We start from the raw sequence: 24429 nt of genomic DNA, 5'->3' as shown, positions 1-24429 counted from the left end.
AACAATCATAAGCAGAGTGGGCTGGCGGTTTGGACCAGTTCAGGGGAACCAGTAGTTCCAACCAACAGCTGGGCCCGCCCACCCGCCCCGGCACTATCCCATCCTATATAATCATGGTGTGTTTGATGATGTGTGGAAGGCGCACACACATTTTCGGTTCTGGGCTGTTGTTACATTATATGACGCCCACCTCTGATCATAAATCACTTTTTTCAGTGCAATTGTAACTTCGAATGGTCACTAAATGAACTATTGTAAGTCAAGGACTACCTGTACAGTTAGCAGAAATTCCTCCATATTCCCTTGGAAATGAGAACTAATGCAAATATGCAAGCAGTGCTTTATTTCAAGCCTCCAACGTGTATGTATGATGAACGTCAAGGGAAGCTGTGAACAGCAACACAGCAGTTCTAGCTGTTTGTGTTTGCCCTCTGCCCTCATTTTCCTGAATAGTAGTGTTAGAAAGAAATCGTATCAGGTTTGTTTCTGAGGTCGGAATAAAGACCTCGGGCAGTTGCTTGAATCAGATATGAAGTTTATCCCATATTCCATCAGATATGAACTTTATTGCGCTAAGTCTTTTCCAAGAGATCTTTATATAGGAAAACATTGCCCTTATTTCTTGAAAGTGCACCCTCTAGGAATTCCTCTCTGTAGTCAGGCAACCTGCTGAGTTTGTGGTATTCTTAGTTTAGCACTTGTTGATCGAAAACAGTGATCTGTTTGGAGAAAGGAACCTTTTTTTTTATTTAATCAAAGAGATGATCTTCCTAGCATATTCCCGCAAGTGCTGGGTCTGCTTTTCGGATCATTGAATGCCCCTTTGCACAGTCAGCTGTGTCTCCAGAGCTCAGGCCTGTGGCTTGCATCTCTCTGTTGATGGTGTCTTGCCATCTCTGTTTTGGGCGTCCGCGAGGTTGCCGTCCATTGATTTCTAGTTGGTAGGCAGTCTTGGCAATGGTGGAAGGTGCTGCTCTCAAGACATGTTCATACCAGTGGAGCTGGCCTTCTCTCATCTTCTCTATAATTGGTGCCAGACCAAAATGTTGTTGAATGGTGTCATTTGTGATGTGGTCAAGAAGGGTGATGCCCAAGGGATCTCACATTAAAATTCAAACACGGGAGGGGAATGTTTATCTTTCCTTTTGATCTTAGTCTCGGGGCCTATTCTAATTTGTGATTTTGAGCCTTTTGTCTTGATTACAGCGGAATAAATGTATGGTGGGAGGACTTTGATTTCCTTCCTATAATCAACCTAAAAATAACAATGCCCCTGCAAAATAAACCTAAACACAACAATGTGTACATACTAAGTCTGTCTTGCCCAGTCTTCAGCAGATATCATATGGGATACTGTCAAAATAGATTTCTTATTCCAAACTCTCTGAAATGTTGTGCTGCAGCCAGGATATCTCGCCCTTGTGCCAAGGGAATGACTATCCCAGCTGGTCAGAAGGATGTGTGAGGATGGAAACATGAATCTTAGAATTCTTTTATAAAGTACGGTTTCCATCTTCCATATTTTAAACTATTTTAAAATACGGAATCCTCCTAGCTTGTTCATCTCCTCACCATCTTAGCATTTTGTAAGTTTGTCATTATGCAATACAATGCTCTCTGTATTTTGTTTTTCTGCTTTACACTGAACCTTGCAGATATGAAAACCAAACCAAAACTCGATTCTTATATTTATAAGCTATGCTGTATGTATGTTTCCTTTTTGAGGGAGGAAGTTGTAACTGCTAAGCGATACTTGTATTTGAGTGAACAATGCATTCAAAAATGTATTGTAGATAATTCTTCTAAGTTTAACAAGGACATTCATTATAATTAATAGATATTTTCACTTCAGCTTTTATATTGCATAGTAGCAAAATCAATATTCAACCATTGTTCAGAAACTCTTCGATTGGTACTTAGATTAACCAACATGCATGCATCCCCAAAATCTCAACTTTTGTGTTCCATAGTAACTGAGAGAATTTCAGTTGCTATGGAACAAAATCTTTTGGGGGAGGTCACTGCCTATATAATTAATTTAAAAATTGAGATTTTGGGGATGCATGCATGTTGTTCACTCAAATTCAAGTAAAATTAAGTAAGAATTTTCCAAGTAATCTTACATTAGTATTACATAAAATATTTTTCACTGTGACTGAAAGCACATTTATTTATTTATTTATTTATTTATTTATTTATTTATTTATTTATTTATTTATTTATTTATTGGTTAGATTTATATGCCGCCCTTCGCCGGAGACTCAGGGCGGCTTACAATGCGTTAAGCAATAGCCTTCATACTTTTGTATATACCTGCTTAGTTGGGCTTTCAGCCCCCCCTAATTGGTGTTCTTTTTATACAAAGTCAGCTTATTGCCCCCACAATCTGGGTCCTCATTTTACCTACCTTGAAAGGATGGAAGGCTGAGTCAACCTTGAGCCTGGTGAGATTTGAACTTACAGCAATTGCAGGCAGCTGGTGCTACTTAACAGCACTTTAGTCTGCTGCGCCACCAAGGCTCATGATCAATGATGAGCAAAGATGAGCAATGATGAGCAAAGTAGCCAATATGATAAGAATACTTAATCAGAATAGAGAACTAATAGAAATTTATATTGCATATTTAAGGATATCTTTTGTCAAAGTTTGTTAAAGTGAAATCACCATTTGTCTATGAGTTTCTGTTTTGCTTTGTTTTAATTGATAAGCAATAATTTTATGGAATCTATACTGTAGATTAGATAACATTTCAACTGTAAGTGTTCATGTCTACATTCAGCATCCAAATAAAGATGAATGAATCTTAATTGACATTTAAATTAAATAGTTATATTTTCCATATTGGTGTGTTGTACATAACTTTAGTAATGTAGTGGTAATAATGGAAAAATATTGTTAGTTTCACAAGCTAGGCAAAACTAAAGTACTTGTTTGCCTAGTTCTAAATTGTTTATATCCTGGGCACACAATCTGGTCCCATGCTATCTGGAACTCTTTAAATTCAAGACAATTGAAGGACACTTGCTGTTAGTCTGCAGGAACTGTTTACTCTTTAGAATTTCATATAGAAATCTTTCTCAAATCTACTTGTAATCCTGAAGATGGGGTTCAGAAAGATCTTTTTGAAAGTGCTTTATCACTGAGTGAAGCTTCACACAGTGAATCAGTTTGGTTCTACTTATTTTGCAAATTTATTCTTTTTAAGATGAGCAAATAGATGAGTGGCACAAATTTGGATTAATATTTTGTAGAGTGAATTATTCCTAATGGTATCTGGCCAATGATTTCACATTTATCTAACTATTTTTGGTAAATCATGTTAATTTAAATAGAAATTTAATTTATTTCTTACACAATAAAGGCAGATTAGTAAATAATATTTATTGAATTAATCAATTGAAATGTTTTGTTCTTTTAAAATTCATTCTTTCCAGAAATAAAGGCATCTTGAAATTACTGAAACCAAAAATACCTCTGATTTGATATTTTGGTTGTTTATAACTCTTGTAATGACATACTTTCATTATTCACTCAATAATATTCACAATACAACAATATCTGAGAATGTTTTTTGTCAGTGTGCTAATGTACTAAGCTGAATTGAAATTAAATATATGGGTTATTGACCCTGGAATTTGTCATTTACAGATATTTATGTCCTTCAACAAATGTTTCCCATTTTGTTGCACTTATTACGAAAAGGCTTTCTGAGCAGTTTAGCACTAAAAGAGTCTTTAACATGTCACTATCCTTGCAATTTTTGTGTCAAAATAGCTGTTTTTTAGGATTACTCCAGAGCTTTTATTAAATCACAACTGAAAATAGTTCTAACTTTTGGTTCTCTTAATAAATATAACACTGTCACCATAGAAGTTATGTAAAGGCTATCTGCAGTTACAAAGATCAGAGTCCAGGCTACACATTAAATAAAACACTTTTTGGCCATTTATGTATCTTTCTAATTTCTCTTTAGGGTCAGATCTTTATGAGAAAAAAGTAAGCTGTGATAAAAGAACCTATATTGACAATAATATTTAATAAAGAGAACTATTTATAATAATATTACCAATTTATATATTTTAGATTTAAAAAAACAGCTGGATTGATGACACTGTAACTCATATTTGGTGTAATTTAAACTGCACAAACTCTTTAATTCTGGAATTTCTATTTATTGCATTTGCTTTACTTGATGAAAATGAGATAAAGTGTTAGGAATATATCAGAAAAGGTCTAAAAGACAAAAAATAATTTAGTATATTACAGATAGATAGATAGATAGATAGATAGATAGATAGATAGATAGATAGATAGATATACAAAGACTATTAATCAAAATCTCTGAAGTTACTTCCAACATATAGTCAGTTGGTTTACTATAAAATTATATTGTTGTGCATTTAGTTAAAGGGTAAATGTTGAAATGAAGACAAATCACCTTCTGATATTCTCCAGAAAGTAAAAATTACAAATATCATTTGTAGCTGCTTTTCATCTGTGAAGTAAGTTATGGTCCATTATGCTCCATAATGAGACTGGTCCTTATTAATTTGGAGAAGCCTTATTTGCATGTTATTGTCATTATCTAATTAATTTGTATGCTAGTGTGTATCCATTTTCTTGCCAAAATCCAGTTTAGTTTACCGTATTTTCTGGCGTATAAGATGACTTTTTAACACATGAAAATCTTCTCAAAAGTCGGGGGTCGTCTTATACGCCGGGTGTCATTCTCCTGTAACCAGGCAGACCAGCCCGAAAGGCTCTGACGATCCAAGCCCTGACGATCTGCTAATCAGGCAACTCAGTTGGGATTGCCAGAGCCATGGAGAAGGAAAAAACTTTTCTCCTTTCACATAGCTCTGACGATCCAAGTTCTGACGATCTGCTAATCAGGCAACTCAGTTGGGATCGCCAGAGCCATGGAGAAGGAAAAAACTTTTCTCCTTTCACATGGCTCTGACGATCCAAGCCCTGATGATCTGCTAATCAGGCAACTCAGCTGGGATCGCCAGAGCCATGGAGAAGGAAAAAAGTTTTCCCCCTCCAGCTTGCTTACCTTAGGTGCTTGCCTTGCTTCGCTTGCCTTGCTTCGCTTGCCTGAATCCATTCCATCAGCAAGCAACTCCCTGCCTGCAATCAATCAAGCAGGCAGGGAGTTGTGGACTTCAACTCCCAGAATTCCTCAGCCAGCAAAACAAAGCTGGCTGAGGAATTCTGGGAGTTGAAGTCTACAAGTCTTAAAGTTGCCAAGGTTGGAGACCCCTGTTCTATTGGGTAAGTTTTTTTTCCCCTTTGGGAGCTTTAAAAAAAAATAGTTAATTGGGTTTTTTTTTAAGTTGTTCTTTTTTAGACCTAGCCATTTAAAGTTTAGGAAGTTTTAAATTTAGCTTTCATATAAAAATAAAAATAAAAATAAAATAAAATAAAATAATATTTGTACAGCTTTCTGAGATTTAGTATGTTTTTGTAGTGTTTCACTCTAACTACACAAACACACAAAATCTCACAAAGCTGTATGTGGAATTTTGTGTGTGTAAAGTGTGAAAGTTGGGTTTTGGGGCTTTTTGTGGCTGTGTGAGGTTCCTGCTTGTTGCAGGGGCCATTTTGGGTCTAGCACAGCTGCTTTTACATTGTGGGTGAGCCAGTTGATGTTTTTTAATTTTTATTTGGTGTGCGTTGGAAGAGGGGTAGTCTTATACGGCGAGTATAGCCCAAACCCTATATTTTAACAGGAAAATTCAGGGGTCGTCTTATACGCCCAGTTGTCTTATACGCCGGAAAATACAGTAGTTTTCTTCATAACCAATAGCAGCTGAGAACTAATCTGGGCAGCATAGCCTGAATCAAAACAAGGGGCCTCTATGGGTGCTGTCAGAAAAATATTCATTGGAAGATTCAACAATAATGTTCTAAAACAGTTTAGAATAGGGGTCTCCAGACTTGTGGACTTCAGCTCCCAGAATTCATAGCCAACATTGACATCCACAAGTCTTAAAGTTGCCAAGTTTGGAGACCTGGTACAGAGAACCAACATTTTTACCCATTGCGCTCTCTTTGGAGGATCCTAGGTTTACACAATTATTGTGCTTTTAAACACCCTGTGCATTATTTCAGTGTCATTCGTCAGTTAGAAGGCACAGTTATGAACTCAAAGAAGACTATGAGTAATCAGGAACTGGATCAGAGGTGGCTTTCAACAGGTTCTGACCAGTTCTGGAGAACTGGTAGTGGAAATTTTGAGTAGTTCGGAGAACGGGTAAATACCATCTCTGACTGGCCCCACCCCCATCTATTCTCTGTCTCCGAGTCCCAGCTGATCGGGAGGAAATGGGGATTTTGCAGTAACCTTCTCCTGGATTGGGGAGGAAATGGAAATTTTACATTATTCTTCCCCTGCCAGACCCACCAAGGCATGCCACGCCCACCAAGCCACAGCCACAGAACCGGTAGTAAACAATTTTGAAACCCACCACTGGGCTGGATGTGTTCCTGCTACAACAATCCAATTAGTTACTGTCACTCTAAATAATCAAAGTGATAATGGACTCTTCCCATCACTACTGTTTTCTCTCCAGAGTCATATCAGATAGTAGTTTGCTCAGGAGAACAAGCTTGGCAAATAGCAGTTAGATATTTGCTGCTTCCAACACTATCTGTGTCAGCGCAGGTGAATTTTAGTGCACCTAGTCCTCCTGTTGTTTCCTTTTCAGGCTTCTGTGTGTATAAAGCATAATCAGTACATCAATTACTGAAATGCAGGAGTGAAGATAAAAGCAGTTTCTTCCACTCAAGCAAAAATGATAATTTGGTTGGCAACTCCAAAAGAAAACAGCCAGGCACTCCATCTACAAATCATTTAGCAAGTCTATCAATTCCTCATGCCATCTTTACTGTTAAAAGCTTCCTGTTATCACATTGTTACAGAATAAACTCAAATTTGATTGTTTTAGGCAGTTATAATGGTTTTAATTAAGAAATAGAACTGTTGAAAGGTGTGATACTTCTGACAAGGAATTGAAACTTTTCATAGAGCCGGCAAAGCCCTCCTCCCCCTCCCACCCAGCAATTTATTCCAAGGAATTAGGGAATCCCCAGAGCAGAACTGCAGGTATTTAAGAGTTGTTGAGAAAACGAGAAAATTGATGCCTCAGAATTTGTATTTGTTTCTATAATATGAAACTGTGAAAAGTGTTACATTGTAATATTCTAATGATTCTATATTCACAAGTGCCTGGCTTCTGTTAACAAATTATTTGAAGTAAAGTCTTCAATGAACAATTACTATGTTTTCTTAATTTGGTTCCATTAACTGCACTTTATTGTATTTGTTTATAAAATTTATAGGCCACCCATCTTACCTCAAGGTAACTCTTGTATGTATTCCAGATCTAATTTACGGGGAGTCCTGATTTACAACCACAATTGAGATGAGAACTTCTGTTGCTAAGTGATGCAGTTATTAAGTGACTCTCAACACCTGATTTTGCAACCTTTGACCATAGTCATTAAATAAATTATGCAGTCTTTAGGGAAATCCAGCTTACCCCATTTATTTTGCTTGTGGAAAGCTGCCTGGGAAAATTGCAAATAGCAATCACATGACTCTTGGACCCTGCAACCGTGATAAATACATGCTGGTTGCCAAGCACCCAAATTTGATCATGTGACTGCAGGGGCACTGTAACATTATAAGTGCCAGTTGGACCAGTTGTAAGTCACTTTTTTCAATGCTGTCATAATGTCCCCGTCCCCCCACCCCCAGTCAAAGTCAGTGTACAAACAGGGAGTTTTCTTGGATTCACAGCTCCTATTCAAAGATAGGTGATAGCTGTAGCCAGGAGAGCTTCTGCAAAATCTCTACTCCCACCCACTCCAGGGGAAGGATACTGCAAAATCCCCATTCCCTCCCCACTCCTGGGGGAAGGATATTGCAAAATCTCCATTCCTACCCCACTCTGGGGGCAGCCAGAGGTGGTATTTGCTGGTTCTCCGAACTGCTCAAAGTTTCCGCTACCAGTTCTCCAGAACCTGTCAGAACCTGCTGGATTTCACTCCTGATAATCTCTCAATTGAACTGTTGCAATGTGCTGCACAGGAGAATAACTTCGAAGGTCTAGAATGCAGAGGAATGTATGGTTTTGGAACCACTATCGCCCACCCATGTGACACCATGTTAAGTTAGCTACAACAGAGTTCTGAGTAGAATTCAAGAGATTGGTTGCTCCTTTATGAGACTTACATGGCATGGGACCGGGTGAGGCTTTTTCCCAGGCATTGGGAATGGGACATTAGGTTGGAAACTCCAACATAAGCACAGATGTTCAGTAATTTGCAAAAAAAATGTATTTTTATTGAGCCTCAATATCATTTTACTTGTTTTTTGTCTTAAAATAATTCTTTGTTCTTGTTTATTTGCTGCTCAGAGTTTCTTGTGTGGCCACATAAATTGGATAGATAGATAAATAAATCAGCTGGCATTGCTGCAAGGAAAGAGAGCCACAATATCAGTGATTAGGGCCTAATGTAATATCACTGTAAATAAAATCTTAGCAAACACAGTCTAGATTACTGAAATTGGACAAACATAGGACATGTTTTCCAACTACATAAAATAAATGTGTTAAGAAAGAGAAGTTGAATTGCAAACATTTGTTTCCAGCTATAAATGAATTATAGGCAAAAGCTCTATTCTTATTGTAATCTCACATTTTGATTCAGCCCATTGCAAAAATCATAAGGACAGAAGAAATTATATAAATCAAGAGGGATATATTTTTATATGTGTGGAGACAGAACACACAAAAATGTATTACAGTGGGTAATAAAATTGCATCAAACAACTTGAAAATGCTAAGCTACATTCTGCTTCAGTCATAATAACACCAATGTTTGAGAATATTTTTAAAATATCTTATTAATCTTAGTATAACAGCAGCTTCTTTTAAGTATATGAGCAGGTACAACATATATCTTTACTCTGTTGTTTTAGTGTGTATAAGAGTGAAAAGCATTTCTTAATTTGCTGGTGCTAACAAGTGTGAAGAGGATGGATTGAGGACATAGGATGCAGCAAATGTGCTGGAGATACAGATTTCTAGATCTCAGAACAGTAGCCACACTCACTAGGGCCATATCCATACATCTGCTTTGCCTTGGTCTCCCTCCATACCAGAGTCTACAGAAAATCTAAAATCTTGCTTTCCCTACAAGGATGCTCATAGCAAATATCCAGAATAGATCTATGCTGAGCTACTTTCCATAAAGCTTTAATAGGCAACATTCTAAACAACATGATTGGCAGTTCCTTTATCTGAAATTTCAGTGCCACCCATCATCATCCAACATGTGAAACAGTGGTGGTATTCAGCCAGTTCAGACTGGTTCGGGCAAACCAGTAGCGGCGACTGCCGGTGAGCCCGCCCACCCGCCCTGGCCTAATACTGTCCTATTTAGCTATGTTTTCGAGGCCGGGCGCATGCGTGGAAGGCACATGTGTGAGCAAAGTGCATGTGTGGAAGGTGCGTGCACATGCGCGAGCAGAGCACATGCACAGAAGGCGTGCACGAAGCAAGCATGCACGCGCACAGCAAACCAGTGGTAAGAATATGTGAAACCCACCTCTCATGTGAACAACTTCTCCAATTGGCCTCAACTTCATTTTTCTCCTTTTCTCTGTTTCTCATTAACTTCTTGAACATCCTTTAGATAATTGACTGTTTGACCTAATGACCACTAGATGGCAGCAAGAGTATGTCTCTTTCTCTTTCTCCTCCTTCCATGATATGAGATGGACAGCAAATAAATTTCATAAATAAATCTATATCCCACTTTTGTTATTTTTACAAACAACTCAAAAATGGCAAACATATCCACTTTGCTCCTCCTATTTTCTCCACAACAACAACTCTGTGAGGTGAGTTGGGCTGAGACAAAGTGATAATTATCTTCCAATTTCTGAAACCCATAAATGTAAGAAATGACAATACAGGTAGTCCTTGACTTACAACCACAATTCATCCCAGCCTTTGATTGTTAAGTGAGACATCTGTTAAGTGAGTCTTGCCCCATTTTATGACCTTTCTTGCCACAGTTGTTAAGTGAATCACTACAATGGATAAGCAAGTAACCTGGTTGTTAAGTGAATCTGGCTGCCCCTTTGACTTTGCTTGTCAGAAGGTTGCAAAAGCTGATCACATAGCTTTGGGACACAGCAGCGGTCATAAGTATGAACCAGTTGCCAAGCATAAGAGCCTCGGTGATGCCTCGATAAGAGCCTCGGTGGTGCAGCAGACTAAAGTGCTGTTAAGTGCTAGCACTTAGCTGCCAGTTGCCTGCAATTAGTGCAAGTTCGAATCTCACCAGGCTCAAGGTTGACTCAGCCTTCCATCCTTTCGAGGTAGGTAAATTGAGGACCCGGATTGTGGGGGCAATAAGCCAACTTTGTATAGAACAACACCGCTTAGGGGGGGCCAAAAGCCCTAATAAGCAGATATATACAAAAAAAGTATGCAGGCTATTGCTATAATGCATTGTAAGCCGCCCTGAGTCTACGGAGAAGGGTGGCATATAAATTGGACTAATAAATAAAATAAATTGAAATTTGATCACATGATCATGGGGATGCTGCAAAGGTGGTGAATGTGAAAAATGGTCATAAATCTCTTTTTTCATTGCCATTGTAACTTTGAACAGTCACTAAATGAACTGTTGTAAGCCAAGAACTACCTGTACTGGCTTTCATAGCTAAGGCAGGACTACAATCCACAGTCTTCCGGATACCAGTGGTGGGTTGCTACCGGTTTGCCCCAAATCGGGCGAACCAGTAGCGGTGGGGGGAGGCTCCACCCGCCCGGATGCTTCTGCATGTGCGAGCGCCCCCAGGAGCGAACTGGTAGTGACGGGTTTTGAAACCTGCCCCTGCCGGATACCATATTTTTTGTTCGTTTGTTTTGGTTTTGTGTTGTTAAGATATGGATAAATTCTGGAGTCTAAGAAAAAAGGTTAACTGTCAGGAGGGATGTGGGAGTTGTAAACTGTCCTAAGAATATAATATGACAAGGAAAAGCAAGCAGCAATTACAAAACACAGTCTACAGAAATATGACAATTGCATCTTTCTAGTGTGCTCTCAGTTTGGAAGGGTAAAGCCAAGGACATGCTAGTCAATTTCAAGGCTTTGAATTCTTTAGATGAACCATTGAACATTCTGACCACGAAATGGCAGCAAAGAATTATCCTGCTCGCCAATATTTGAAATGCTAGAATTTGAGAGAAAGACTAATCCTGTAAGCCAAAAAAGGCTTACCAATTTCAAGAATACATTATCTGAGACACCCACTGAATCACACCGTTTTAAAGAAGGGGTCAGATGCCTACAGAAACCAGAATTTCAATCTCCTTTGATTGATCCCCACCAGTATCAGGCAGATGGCCTTTCCCACAAAGTTTCTCCAGATGACTAATGAGCACCTTCTAAGGGTCCTTACTTAACAGATGGTGTGACAAAATCGAGTTTGATAGTAGGCATACTCAGTGGCAACTCCCCTCCTGTGGAACAGCTTGTGTCCTGAGAAAAGGGTGGTTTCCATTTGTATTACCTAGCTAATAAAAACATGGCTTTGCTGGATGTTCTTTTTTTTGGGGGGGGGGGGGAGGGATTATTGAACAACTCAAAGCTTTCTCATTTTTAAAAATAATTTTTATTCAGAAATTATTTTTATTTCTCAAAAAAGTGTTTTGGTTTTCCTCAAAAGACCAAAAAAATTTCACTTGAATAAAAGAAAAATAAATATATAAAAGGAAAGAAGAAAACAGCAGATCAGAGTTGGAAAGACCTTGGAGGTCTTCAAATCCAGGGGTCTCCAACCTTGGCAACTTTTAAGACTTTTAAGCTTTGCTGGCTGAGGAACTCTGGGAGTTGAAGTCCACAAGTCTTAAAAGTTGCCAAGGTTGGAGACCCCTGTTCTAGTCCAACTCCCTTCTCAAGCAGGAGACCCTCTATTATTTCAGACAAACTTTTCTTAAAAGCCTCTACTGATAGAGCACCCACAATACCATTAAATAATTTTTTAAAAATATGTATATATTTATGCCTTCCTTATAGCAGCTACAGTCAAAATAATTCCTCCTCCCTCTTAAATATAATTATATCTTTTCACCCTTTTATTCAATACTTTTTCAACCATCCAATCTAAAAATCGTCATCCTAAACTTAAAACGTGAAAACTGAAGGATGGCTGCTGCTTTACAGCTTTTCTTCATCACCAGCACAAGCAGAAATGTTTCTGGGTTGTTGTTTTTAAATAGAATCTAGTTTGGAAAATTTTGAGATTATTGGATCAGTATTCGTGGTGGAGCTTCCTTTTGCAGGTCATCCCTAGAGCTGCTTTTCAGACATATAAAAGCAATGCTTCAGGGTCTAAATTTGGCTTGACTACAGAAGTGGTAATTCTAACATGAACATCCCATGTCACTTGGATGTAAGCCTCCATGCTTCCCATAAGGCAAGGGAATTGCTTTGCTTTGTTCATTTTCCAATCAGGACTGATTCTGGCAGGTATACTTTGCATCTGTTCAGATGAGATAATGTTGCTAATATGTCCTGGAGGAGCTTAAACCTGTTACTGAATACCATGGAAGTCATATTCGGTCTCCACAAGGCTGAATTTGCATCCACACTGAAGACTTCCAAGATAATTAAACTCTCTTCTCCTGCCTAAGTAAGAGAGAAGTTTGCTTAATATGGGTATATGGGTCATGAATGAATAATATCTTTGTCTGAAGTTGAAGTTTCAATTTTTCTTTCTTACATTTCTTTGTAGTTTTTGAGCCTGTCATGAAATATTCCTTTGAGTGGGCAATTTGCTTATCCATAGCAACACAATATTGTATTTTAATAACCATGAAATAAAGTTCCATCCCTTCCTTCAAAATATGCATATTTTTTGAGATGTTCGTTCAATATCATTGCTCAAAGTAGCATAATTTATCACCTTTTATTAGAATGACTTTAGTTTATGCCTAAGAAGAAAAACAAGTAAATCTATGGCTTGTATTCAATTTGCATATAAATAAAATTCCATTTAAAAACCTATCATTTATCATCTTAGTCCTTAAAGAAATCTTAATTCTCAAAGCATAATTTATTTTTGATGCATAGCAACCTGTCTATTAGTAACATTAGCAAAGTTGATGATGAAAGTAAATAGAAAATTCTTCATACATCTTTTTTCCCAGAAGTAGCTATTAAAGCTATAAGTATAATTCTATGTATTAAATGCTTGTGTACAAATAGTTTAACATAATTTCCTTTGGACAGCTGTGCTCATAAACAAATGGGAATTAAGCTGTTTTGGAGTGCTTTTAAGAACATTTGAGTTGAAAAGAGTGCAGTTTTCACCAGGCCTTTCTGCCTTTGATTTCAGACTCTTGTTTATTTTTAGCTTTGTTTGTAAGCAGCATAAATTCTCGAATTATTTAAACCTGTGAGAGCTGCAGTAAAATGATAGGAAGTTGATCCTCCAAGGGCTCCAATAATTAAAATATTAAAATACAAATACAAACTTACCATGATCCCAACTCGTGTCTTGAGGAACATGGTGCTGGTTCAGTGATAACAGTATAGTTATTTTTTAAAAAAAATATAGGAAAAGATATTTCCCCATAATTCTTTATACAGGCAGTCCTCAACTTACAAACCACAACTGAGCCCATAATTTCGGTTGCTAAGTGAGACAGTTGTTAAGTGAATTTTGCCCCATTTTATGAACTTTCTTCCCACAGTTGGTAAGTGGATCACTGCAGTTGTTAAGTCACTAACATGATAAGTGACTCTGGCTTCCCCATTGACTTTGATTGTCAGAAGGCTGCGAAACATGATCACATAACCCTAGGATCTGCAACCATCATAAATATGAGTCAGTTGCCAAGCATCTGAATTTTTATTATGACCATGAGGATGCTGTAAGTGTGGAAATCGATCGTAAATCACTTTTTTTCAGTGCTGTTGTAACTTTGGTCACTAAATGAACTGTTGTAAGTTAAGGACTACCTGTAGTTATCTCCAAATTTCTGGTATATTTTGAAAACAGCTCTTAGTTTTTTTATGGCATACTTTTTAGTGTGATTGTGCCTCAATTCCAAACATTGGTTAAGTGATACCCCATGTTTATTATTTTTACAAATAACTCAACGTGGCAAACACATCCAACACACCTTCCTCCTCCTATTTTCTCCACAACAACAACCCTGTGAAATAGTTTGGGATAAAACTGATTGGCCCAAGTTCACTGAGCTGGTTTGATTATTAAATTTCTACTTGCCCACAGTAAACAAAACAAAAAAAACTTCTTGACAGGACAAATTGTGCATAGTGTAATTCAAATCATGAAGTTCTGTTTTTAAGATAAAAACCATTATGGTTGCCTGGTCAAAGGCAATAAGGAAAAAGGCTTGGAAGAAGATTCCACTTTTTAAAACAGGAAAAGCAATGGAGGCTTCTCCCTCTTCCACTCCTCATTGCAGACAGACCTCTAAGCATGAGGGTAACAAGGACACGTACAGTTGATATACCTTTATCCTCCTCTGGGAACCAAAATTTGACTTTTACAAGATTTCATAATAGTTGAACAAGACTAGATGCATCAGTGCATTCCATAATACAGTGAGATTTATTGTAGGTATATATTATGGTGAGTTTTCATCAGTCTTCCTTCTTTTTGTTCTCCATCCTGTCTTGATCTTTCCTAATACAGCCCCCTCCTCCTTTTCTTTTTTTATTGCTGTTTTGATGAAGGAGAAAGAGGCAAGACTGTGAGCTTGTGTCTGAAAAACAATGCTTTATGCATATTCATGAAGGTGGTGGGGGTCCAATTTATTTTTAAGGCTGGAATGCTTTATTTTACATGTAATTAATTTTAATCATCAGTTAATTGATTATTTGATTTTTGTCTGGATGCTTTTTTCTTTTTGAGAGAGTGGCCTGTTAACAGTGTATATGCACATACATAGATACACAATTATTTGAATCGGAAGTGCATCTTCCAACATTTGATTCAACTGGAATTGGCAAACCTAGATTAGCAATGTAGAGAAATTGTGTGTGGGTGAATGTGTATGTACATATCATTTTAAAAGCAGACTTTAATTCTTTTCACGTAAATACAGAATTTTTTTGTTCCTCCTTGTCACAAAAATCCCTACTGTTAGCTATCTTACTTCAACAACTATAATAAGATTGGATTATTTCAATCCTCTCTGTTTGAAACTGAATTAGAAAACAATTTAAAAACACCAGAATATAGCTTACAGACTACTGAGAGTTGGTATTCAAACCAAATCACACCAATTTTGGAAGAATTTAATTGGCTGTTCACTTCATTCGAACTGTTGTTTTCCAGTAGTGCTCTCCAGATGATTTAAATATCAATTTCCATCAGATCCAACAAGTACAATTATTGCCAAGGAATGTGAAAGGTGTGGATCAAAATATATACTTCCAATATTTCCTGATAGATTTGATCAAGTATTTCTTAAAATGAAGGATAAACTTAAGAGTACGGACTTTAAATTAAAAAATACAGTTAAAACATGAATAAACAAATGGTTAACCTTTAAATCACATATCTCATTAGCAATCAGTAGTAAATAAAAAATATTTTGGGGTACCCCACAGTAATAAATACATAATAAATATATTTTAAATATTAAATTATAATGTTTCTTTCTCTTCTGCATTAAACAGTTGTGATGAGCTGGACTACCTTCTATATCAACTCTGATAATAAAAATAATTCTCAAAAATAATGTCATCTTAGCATATTTTTTCCTTGGAAGCTCTTATACAGATGGCACAAAAATACTTTATTTTCCAGATACTATATTGTGCATTTTTGTCCTCCCCACCCGCCTCAGTGAATTAGTTTTTTTCCTGGTACAAAAATAATGAGATTGTATTGGTCTTAACTCATTTAGCTTTTGAATATTAAAAAATGCTTTTTTTATTGTAATGTCTTAAAGACCGCATCTTCTCTCAATACAGGGACCTTGCTGCAAGAAACTGTCTAGTAGGTGAAAATAATGTTCTGAAAATTAGTGACTTTGGGATGTCTCGTCAAGAAGATGACGGAGTATATTCATCTTCAGGATTAAAGCAAATTCCAATTAAATGGACTGCCCCAGAGGCCTTGAACTATGGTAAGGAAACATTGCTGCTATCAGTAGTTTCCCCAGCATACAATGTTTGAATAAAACAGTAGGAGTAAAACACTAAAAGATACTTAAATGCCCTTGGAATCAAAACCTTTAAACTTTTAATAATTTGAAACCCAATGAAATACCAGGCTTTGAGCCCCTGCCTTTTACAGCAATTGATATTGCTAATGAATTCCTAAGCAATGAGATTTGTAAATTAGGACAACTTTGAAAACTTTCAAAATAGAAGACTCTTGGAACTGAGCTTGGAATTAAAGATGTATCTGGAAATAAGTACTGGACACAAAATACTTCCCACTCTTATTTTTATTTTAAAATTTACATTTTTCTTTAGAGAAAAAAAACCACACAATTTCTTTGGTTGATAGTCAGCTGCTTTTATTTTTACCACTTTCGTTTTATTTTTACTACTTTGCTTTCTCTATACCTCTACCAAATGGCTGTAAAAATTACCTTCATTTCAGCTACACAGAATGTAACAACTAAACCAAAAAGTCAATTATTTCCTTGTTCTAGAAGTAATACTGTAGGGTCTATATTTTCTTAGCCTGTGTTTTTCTTTATTTTAAATAATTACTTAACCTGAGATCTGTCCTCCTAAACTGTAATTATTGTTTGTTTATTAAATGTATATGCTTCCCATCTCACTATCCAAAGCAACTCTGGGAGGCTATTAAACTTATTTGGTATTCTTTGATGAGGTAGTTTGTCAAAAAGCTTTTGGAAAATCAAAATACATGTCAACCAAATCCCATCTGATAACATACCTGCTCACATGTATATATCTCTCAAGTCAGACCTATTTCTCTAGACGTTCTCCTCCTTCTTTTCAGGTACGGCAAGCAGGAAATGAGAAGGAAGGAGAAAAATGTCTGACCTGCTGCTGCTGCTGGGTCCACAAATAATTGGGCCCACCACCAAGCAATGGGGAGGGGCATTAGGGTTAAGATTGCTTGGGCAATGGGATAATGGCTTTTCTGGGAGGTAATAATCGGGCCTTGGAATTCCGCCTCCTTGTCCCTTGGCCACAATTGTCAAAACAGTGCTTTTGGCCCACTGTCTTCAGTGTCTGTAGTCCCACCAACGTGCTGCCCATTTTTCATTATTTGCCTAATCTCATGGATTCAGATTGCAGGGAAACGAGGCAGGAATATGTGCAGTTGGTGATTCAGCCAAGAGCAGAAAAAGCAGAGCTGGCATAAGAGATTGAAAATGGCAGCAGACTGTTCTGAGAGGATGGGCCCCTCCTTTGGGGGGGGGCACTCCCTAGTCCCTGGCCCCTTAATTTAGTCCAAGGGAGTGAGAGCTTAGGGGTAACAGGTAATAGTGTTGGAAGGGACCTTGAAGGTCATCTAGTCCAACCCCCTGCTCACGCAGGAGACCTGTACTAGGGATTCGAACTGCTGAACTGCCAACCTTTCTGATCGACAAGCTCAGTGTCTTAGCCACTGAGCCACCTCTCCCTGGCTGTGGCAGGCAAGAGGTAGTATCCCATAAACAGTCTCATAGTAAGAGAGAAGGAGAGTTGCTAAAGGCACATGATCTTTCAGGGGATCTGTATTAGGAATGATGGTAACAATGACAGCTCCTGACACTCACCAGTAGTCTGGATGCCTGTGTTTGACACAAAACTCACATAGCTATTGGTTAGGAGTTTGATGGCCACAGAATACACCTTCACAGCACTGATTGGTTGTATCTCAAAAAATAGCAGCCATTAAACCATTTAGTGTGATTGTGTCCAGCCTATGACTGGGTTAATGACTTCTGTGTTAAAAGAATTTTGAGACACTGAGTCAGTTACTCAGTTTGAGTGCTAAAACGTTTATTCCCACTCCTAAGAGAAAGGGGAGAGAAAGTGATTGAGATGTGCAAATCCAAGAAACACCTCCAATTTATCATAAAAATCTAACATAGGAATTATTTAAAAATATATCTTTTTGCATGTCAAAACTGTTTGCCACACCTTTCTTATTTTGTATTTTTAGGAAGCAGTACCCTAAGTAAGAATTGAAAGAAGCATTTGAAAATATTATATATAAAATTTGGCATTTAAATGCATATTTTATTTCATATCTGCATTACTGAAACCTTATTCACAATACTTGGAAAGTTATTTTTGTGACATTTGGAATAAAACACTGTCTCCAGTTCAACAGCAATTTTTCATAGTTGCATAAAAGCTCTTGGCAAATAGTTATGCTCTCATTTTTCAGCATAGCTTTCTCAATTTTCTATGGCCTTAATGCATACTGCTAAAGTTTTAGCACCAGCTTTCTTTGAAGGTTCCTGTGTAGTAGCTTTCCATTGGGTGTTTCAAGATTGCTGTGTTTTAGATTTTTGGAAATTTAAGTTGGGGAAGGTTGTCATATACTGAGAAAGGTAATTAATTCCATATAACTAAATTTTTCTTAACAAAACAGTTGTTTCTAATTGACATTCCTAAATATTTTAAATAAAACATGCTATGCTATTAGATGTTAAGCCCCAAAGGAAAAGAGATGTAGGCTTAGACACGTAATCGCATTTCTAGCAGCACAGTGAATGCTCATAATTGCTCTCCACCTACCAGGTAGCCTAATTTAAAACAGCATGAGATGTTTAAATGCAAATAGAACTTTGAGAGTTGGAACAATGAACATACTTTGACCATCAGTGTAACTTATGTGCATTTCATTTATACTGCTGTATCATAGATTTAAATTGTAAGTTAAATATTTAGCAATTGGAAATTCTAAAAAAAAAAAAAACACTGCAAACTCAGAGGTCATTTTCAAAAACGGTTATAAATTATTGAACCTTTCTCATGATAATTACTTCCATCCATTTCTGCTTTGCTATTTCTGAAAACTGTTTAAACCTCCATGCAGAAAAATTAATAATCTTGGTTACTTGGTTACAGCAGGCCATCTATCCTAATCATCTTGTGAATACTGATAAAAAGCACATGGCGTACATGGCGTACACAAAATTCCCAAGTCTCAGAACCTGAAGGATTCCATTTTCAAAAGAACTCAAGGAAATAATATGATTCTAGGCTGTTCCGGCAATGCTGGTCTTCTTTATTACAGTGACTCAACATATCTCTTCTCTGAAAGAAGGGGGTAATCAAATTGCTTCTCATCTTGGAGAGTAAATTCCTTCATGAAGAATACTGTAAAAAAAAAAATCAAATTTGATATAAAGACAGGTTTGACGTATCTTGCTATTGATATCTAATAAAATTTGACCAAGAAATGCTTGGTTTCTAGTCTGAGTATGCAAGAGGGACATTTTCATTAGAACACAATCCACAATCACTTTTTCTGATGCAATACTAGAGTAATAAATCTCACAAATTCCTGGGGTAGCTTATATACTTGCTATAGTCATTTTAAATATTAAAGAACCATATAAACTTGAGATTCAAGTTGGTATATGATTTTTCCCCCCTATAGGGCAACATTTAACCACATTGACAAGTACGTGACCTTTGATTAACATCTGGAACTATATTTTCCAAGATTAGGAAACTTAACCAAATTTGCTTATTCCTTTTTATCAATAAAAAAATTGGTTAGATTTTGAGAGATCTATTATCACCTGGTGAGATCCTGTTTCACATCTGGATACTTACCATCATGCCTTCTACAGTCTCCCTCTTTATCCTAATCTGTTTGCTGATTTCTATTTCCAGTTATAAGAAGTCAGATATTGAAAGCAGGATTTGTGTAGTAAAAAGCCTGATTTTGCTCTGTCGCAGTAATTCTGGTCAACATTGCTTATTATTGACAGTCCCAAACTAGTACACCACAAACAATGTTGCTAGGTAACAACAAATCTCCTGCTTTCTCCCAACATCCCACATAGTATGCTACTGGCAATAGGAAATGAGCTACTAGACGTTTGATCATATTGGTCAACTAACCAATGAGGAAAATGAAGAGGGCTGCAAATTAATTAGATTAGAGGAGATTAGAAGTGGAAAGCAGCAGATTGCTAAATAGCTTGACATTCAAAATAAGAGTGGCTACTGAATGGTATACCTCTGTTTTAAGACTTAGTTTTATTTAATTATTGGATGTACCAGCTATTTAAATATAACATCTTCTATAACCTGGGAGATAAAGGTTGATATAAAGATTGGCATAAAGAATTTCTCCTTTCCAAAGGAACTTTTAAACTTCGCTTTCCTGTCTATGGGTCCCTGCTGCTTTGACTTAGTATTGCAAAGTATTGTTTTAAACTGTTTTTGCCTCAATATTTTAATATTTTGCAATGGGTTTTTTAAACTATAAGTCTGTTTTGTTTTAGTATATGAGCACTGGGAAATGGCATGGATTAAGGATACAGTTAGAATTATGAATCATGGAAGTAAAGAGTCAGAAGGGACCACAAAAGTCATCTAGCACAACCTGCACAATGTGCAAAGGACTACATTGATAGGTTCAAAATCATATTGAGCTTATAATTATTATTAACCAAAAAACATGAGTCTCTAGTTAAAACCTCTGGACATGAAGAACCCACATCTTCCTGCAGAATTCTGAAGGTCCACGGTCCCAGCCTGGTGGGCCTTTTGTTTCTTGCCTATTTTTCTGTGTGGATTTTCATTGTCCATCTTTTTGTTATCACCTTATCCGATAGGACGGTACACTTCTGAGAGCGATATATGGAGCTATGGAATTTTCCTCTGGGAGACCTTCAGTTTAGGCGTATGCCCATATCCAGGCATGACTAATCAGCAAGCACGGGAACAAGTAGAGAAAGGTAATTGCATGTGTGTGTTCGTAATGAATATGTATTAAATAATTCCACCTGATTATTTGTACGGCTTTTATAAATTAGGGGGACGTTCTAACACCGAACAGGAGATAATTCAGCATAGCTGAAATGATATAGCAGGTATTCATGCTAGATGATACCTTTTGCTATTTGATTATTAGATAACCAGCATCTTACAATAAAAGTCATTGTACAAGGCTAATCTTTAACTATCTGTAAGTTTTCAGAAGAACTACATGGATATTATTTGATGAAGTTTGGCTCTTAGAATGAGCTGCACATTAAGGCTGTGCAGCAGCTTGAAAACAGTTATGCAGGCCAAAATATGCTTCTAGATGTGCTTACATAGCATTGTTTTCTACCCCTAAAAACCACAGCATTATTTTCCCATAAGGATTGGGCAATAACATCCTATACTTGTAAATTCAAGATGGATTTGGTTTAAGGAGTTGTAGGCAACTGTGATTTGCACACCCACGTATGCTCCAAATCACTGTTTTGCCTTCAGATCTGAAACACTGCATCTGACATATTTCTCCCATCTGCTATTTCTTACATGGTGTGCAAACGCACATGCACACACGCACACACATTTATATTCCTAAATATTATTAAATAAGAGCAACAGAAGGAACCACTCTAGAGGCAAAACAAAGCTGGGTGACCTTGGGCCACTCACATTCTCTCAGCCCTAGGAAGCAGGCAATGGCAAACCACTTACAAAATCTTGCTAAGATAATTAGGGACTGTGGTTTTCCTTCTAAGGCAGAAGAGAGAGGAGGGCAGTTTCCATTTTTTCTTTGTCTTCCTGGTTTTTCTTTGGTGGTGGGGGTTGCCTGAAAACCAAATAAAAATGAAACCCCATCTAATAGCCACGAGGCTGAAGCCTACTGAATCTGGACACCCAGGAAGAATAAGTGAGACCACTTGATTTATAAGCTTTGTTTTGTTGTGGTCTGAGATCCGGGCTGTGTAAATGTCTTCCGGTCTAAATGTGTTCAAGGGATCTTGATCTGAAAACCGCCATTGACTGAGATCAGCTGCTTTAGAAAAGAGATTTTCATTTCATCTCCCTTTTCTTTGCCTTCTAAATTTTATTCTAGGTTGTTCACTATATGTAATCACGGGTTAATTTTTTTAATAAGCCAGCAGGGGTGGTGGTCATCCTGGGAAAGAGATCTAGGTTATAGCATATGGCTATCTACTAGGTCAAGCAGTGTAAAATATTCTGCTGCCTAATGATTTAATATAATAAACCCCAATAAATACCAAACGAATAGCAAAAAATGTGTATAAATATAAATCATGCTCAGGCCCCACAACCCAGCTCCAACAAATCCCAAAAACCAAAACCAGGCTCATCTGTCATCTGGCCTCAAGACCAGGGAAATATCCCAGTCTTTGCTGCTTTGTGGAAAGCAGGCCAATTGCGACCATAAAATCTTGAGTGGGCAGGCTGTTCCAGAGGGCAGGTGCTGCAACAGAGAAGATCCTGTTCAATATTTTTTAAAAAAATGTATGTGTGTATGTACCAAGGGTGAAATGCTCCTGGTTCGGACCGGATCCCCCAATCCGGTAGCGATGGCAGTGAGTGGTTCAGTGAACCAGTAGCAAAACTCCCTGCCCCCTCCCATGCCCAGCTGAGCCGTACGATCATCAGAGGCTTTTTTTTTTAATTTTTAAAAGCATTTTTTTCTACAACCTCTTCGGCAGAAAAAATGGTTTTAAAAGTAAAAAAAAAAAAAAAAAGCCTCTGATGATCGCGCGGCTCAGCTGGGATTGTCAGAGGCTTTTAAAAGCATTTTTTCTACAACCTCTTCGGCCGAAGAGGAGGTAGAAAAAATGCTTTTAAAAGGCTCTGACGATCCCAGCTGAGTTGCCTGATCATCAGAGCCTTTTAAAAGCATTTTTTTATGATCTGTTCATTTGTAAATGATTTTAAAAGTTAAAAAAAAAAGTTAGCCACGCCCACTCAATCACATTACCACCCCCATTACCACCACCAATCCACGCCCACAGAACCAGTAGTAACAAATTTTACATTTCACCACTGGTATGTACGGTATAAGTCATATTATATAGGATTCGGTTCTAAGTAGGTTTGGTCATTTCAATTTAAATTGTACTTTCTCTTCAGTTACACTTCTAGTAACCTTATTTTTAAAAATACATACTAGGCTATCGAATGTCAGCACCTCAGAAGTGTCCAGAGGATATCTATAAAATAATGCAACGGTGTTGGGATTACAATCCTGAAATGAGACCAAAATTCAGCGAGATTCACAAAGAGCTGTCTGCACTGAAAAAGAAGGTGACATCATGAGAAATTAGCAGGACTCAAACGACAGGACTTTCTTTTTTGTAGAAAAGTATTATTTTTCCTGTCACAAATCCGACACATTTATATCATATTTCTTCTGATATTCTTCTTGGATTCCTTTTTTTTAAATAATAAAAAAAAATACTCTATTCAAATGTGCCCAACCTGAAGAATGTCAAAATGTCTATGTTAAAAACAGAGTGTTCTGCTAAGTGCTTTATATGCTGTCATTTAGGTTTTGTGTAAATAGACAAACATGTAATATATGTGTAGAGTTAGGAAATTCTGGCTCATTTAGATATTTCTGTGATAAATCCCAAAGAATATTTTGGGACCTTTGTTTCTCCTTTTCAATCCATGCACTTGCAACAGTCTTAGTGTAAGCCCAGTGGTTCATGAATCATTCCCATGAATTTTAAAGCTACAGGCACAGTTTTCAATATATCTTTTAAGGAAAGGAACACACACATGCAAAATCACCAGTTGATGCAATATTGAATATGTGTTTATTCAAGAACATTATGTAAGAATATGCTTGTAGAATGCGGAGTTTGGGCACATGTTTTTTAAAGACATTTCAATATAGTAATTGTTTCTAATATTGGATATTATTTATTTGCATCTTTAAATGAGAAAAAAAAAGAGGCACAATTTGCCAGAAACTGGCAAGCACAAATCAATTAATAGTGTATTTTTTTTTTTATTTTCAGGAATATATATATATATTCAAAAGTGAGGGTTACATGTAAAGCAACTACTGGGAAGTGCTGTCTTTCAGAAGAATGGAATATAGAAATAGACATTTTTAAATGTTCGCATTCAGTAATGCAGTCAACAACATATTTGCAAATGAAAGTAGCATATGATTGAGGTAACCAGTAGCATCAATTTTATATCAGAAAAGCAAAGTGAATTACCTGATTGAAAACTTTGTGAATTGATGTTTCCATTCTGTCTGTCACTGCAGGAAGGAATACACACACATTCATACTGTATCCACTATTAGTTTCTCAGCTGTTTTTTCAAAAAAAGGGCCTGAGAAGAATATGGTAGTAAAAAATTACTATCTTTGAAAAAAGTAGTTTGCCCTCTAAAACTACAAACTTGAACAGAATACAATTCCATTTTTCCTG

The 24429-nt window shown here is 37.0% G+C and overlaps 1 protein-coding gene across 1 annotated transcript in view; it reads left to right on the top strand.

The window, feature by feature from the left end:
- FER (FER tyrosine kinase) overlaps positions 1-23362 on the top strand; it is a 127523-nt gene extending 104161 nt beyond the window's left edge. The window contains exons 18-20 of the mRNA XM_070935734.1: positions 16040-16194; positions 20839-20961; positions 23154-23362. Of these exons, the coding sequence (XP_070791835.1) occupies positions 16040-16194; positions 20839-20961; positions 23154-23299 (424 nt within the window). The 3' untranslated portion in view covers positions 23300-23362. The remainder of the gene's footprint in view (positions 1-16039; positions 16195-20838; positions 20962-23153) is intronic.
- Positions 23363-24429: the final 1067 nt, after the last annotated feature.

Source organism: Pituophis catenifer, unplaced genomic scaffold, assembly GCF_029215685.1.
Source record: "Pituophis catenifer annectens isolate HBS135680 unplaced genomic scaffold, rPitCat1.0.hap2 SCAF_2, whole genome shotgun sequence".
NCBI lineage: Eukaryota > Metazoa > Chordata > Lepidosauria > Squamata > Colubridae > Pituophis > Pituophis catenifer.
Note: the sequence above shows the minus strand (reverse complement) of the source record. Positions and strands in the feature narration are given on the sequence as shown.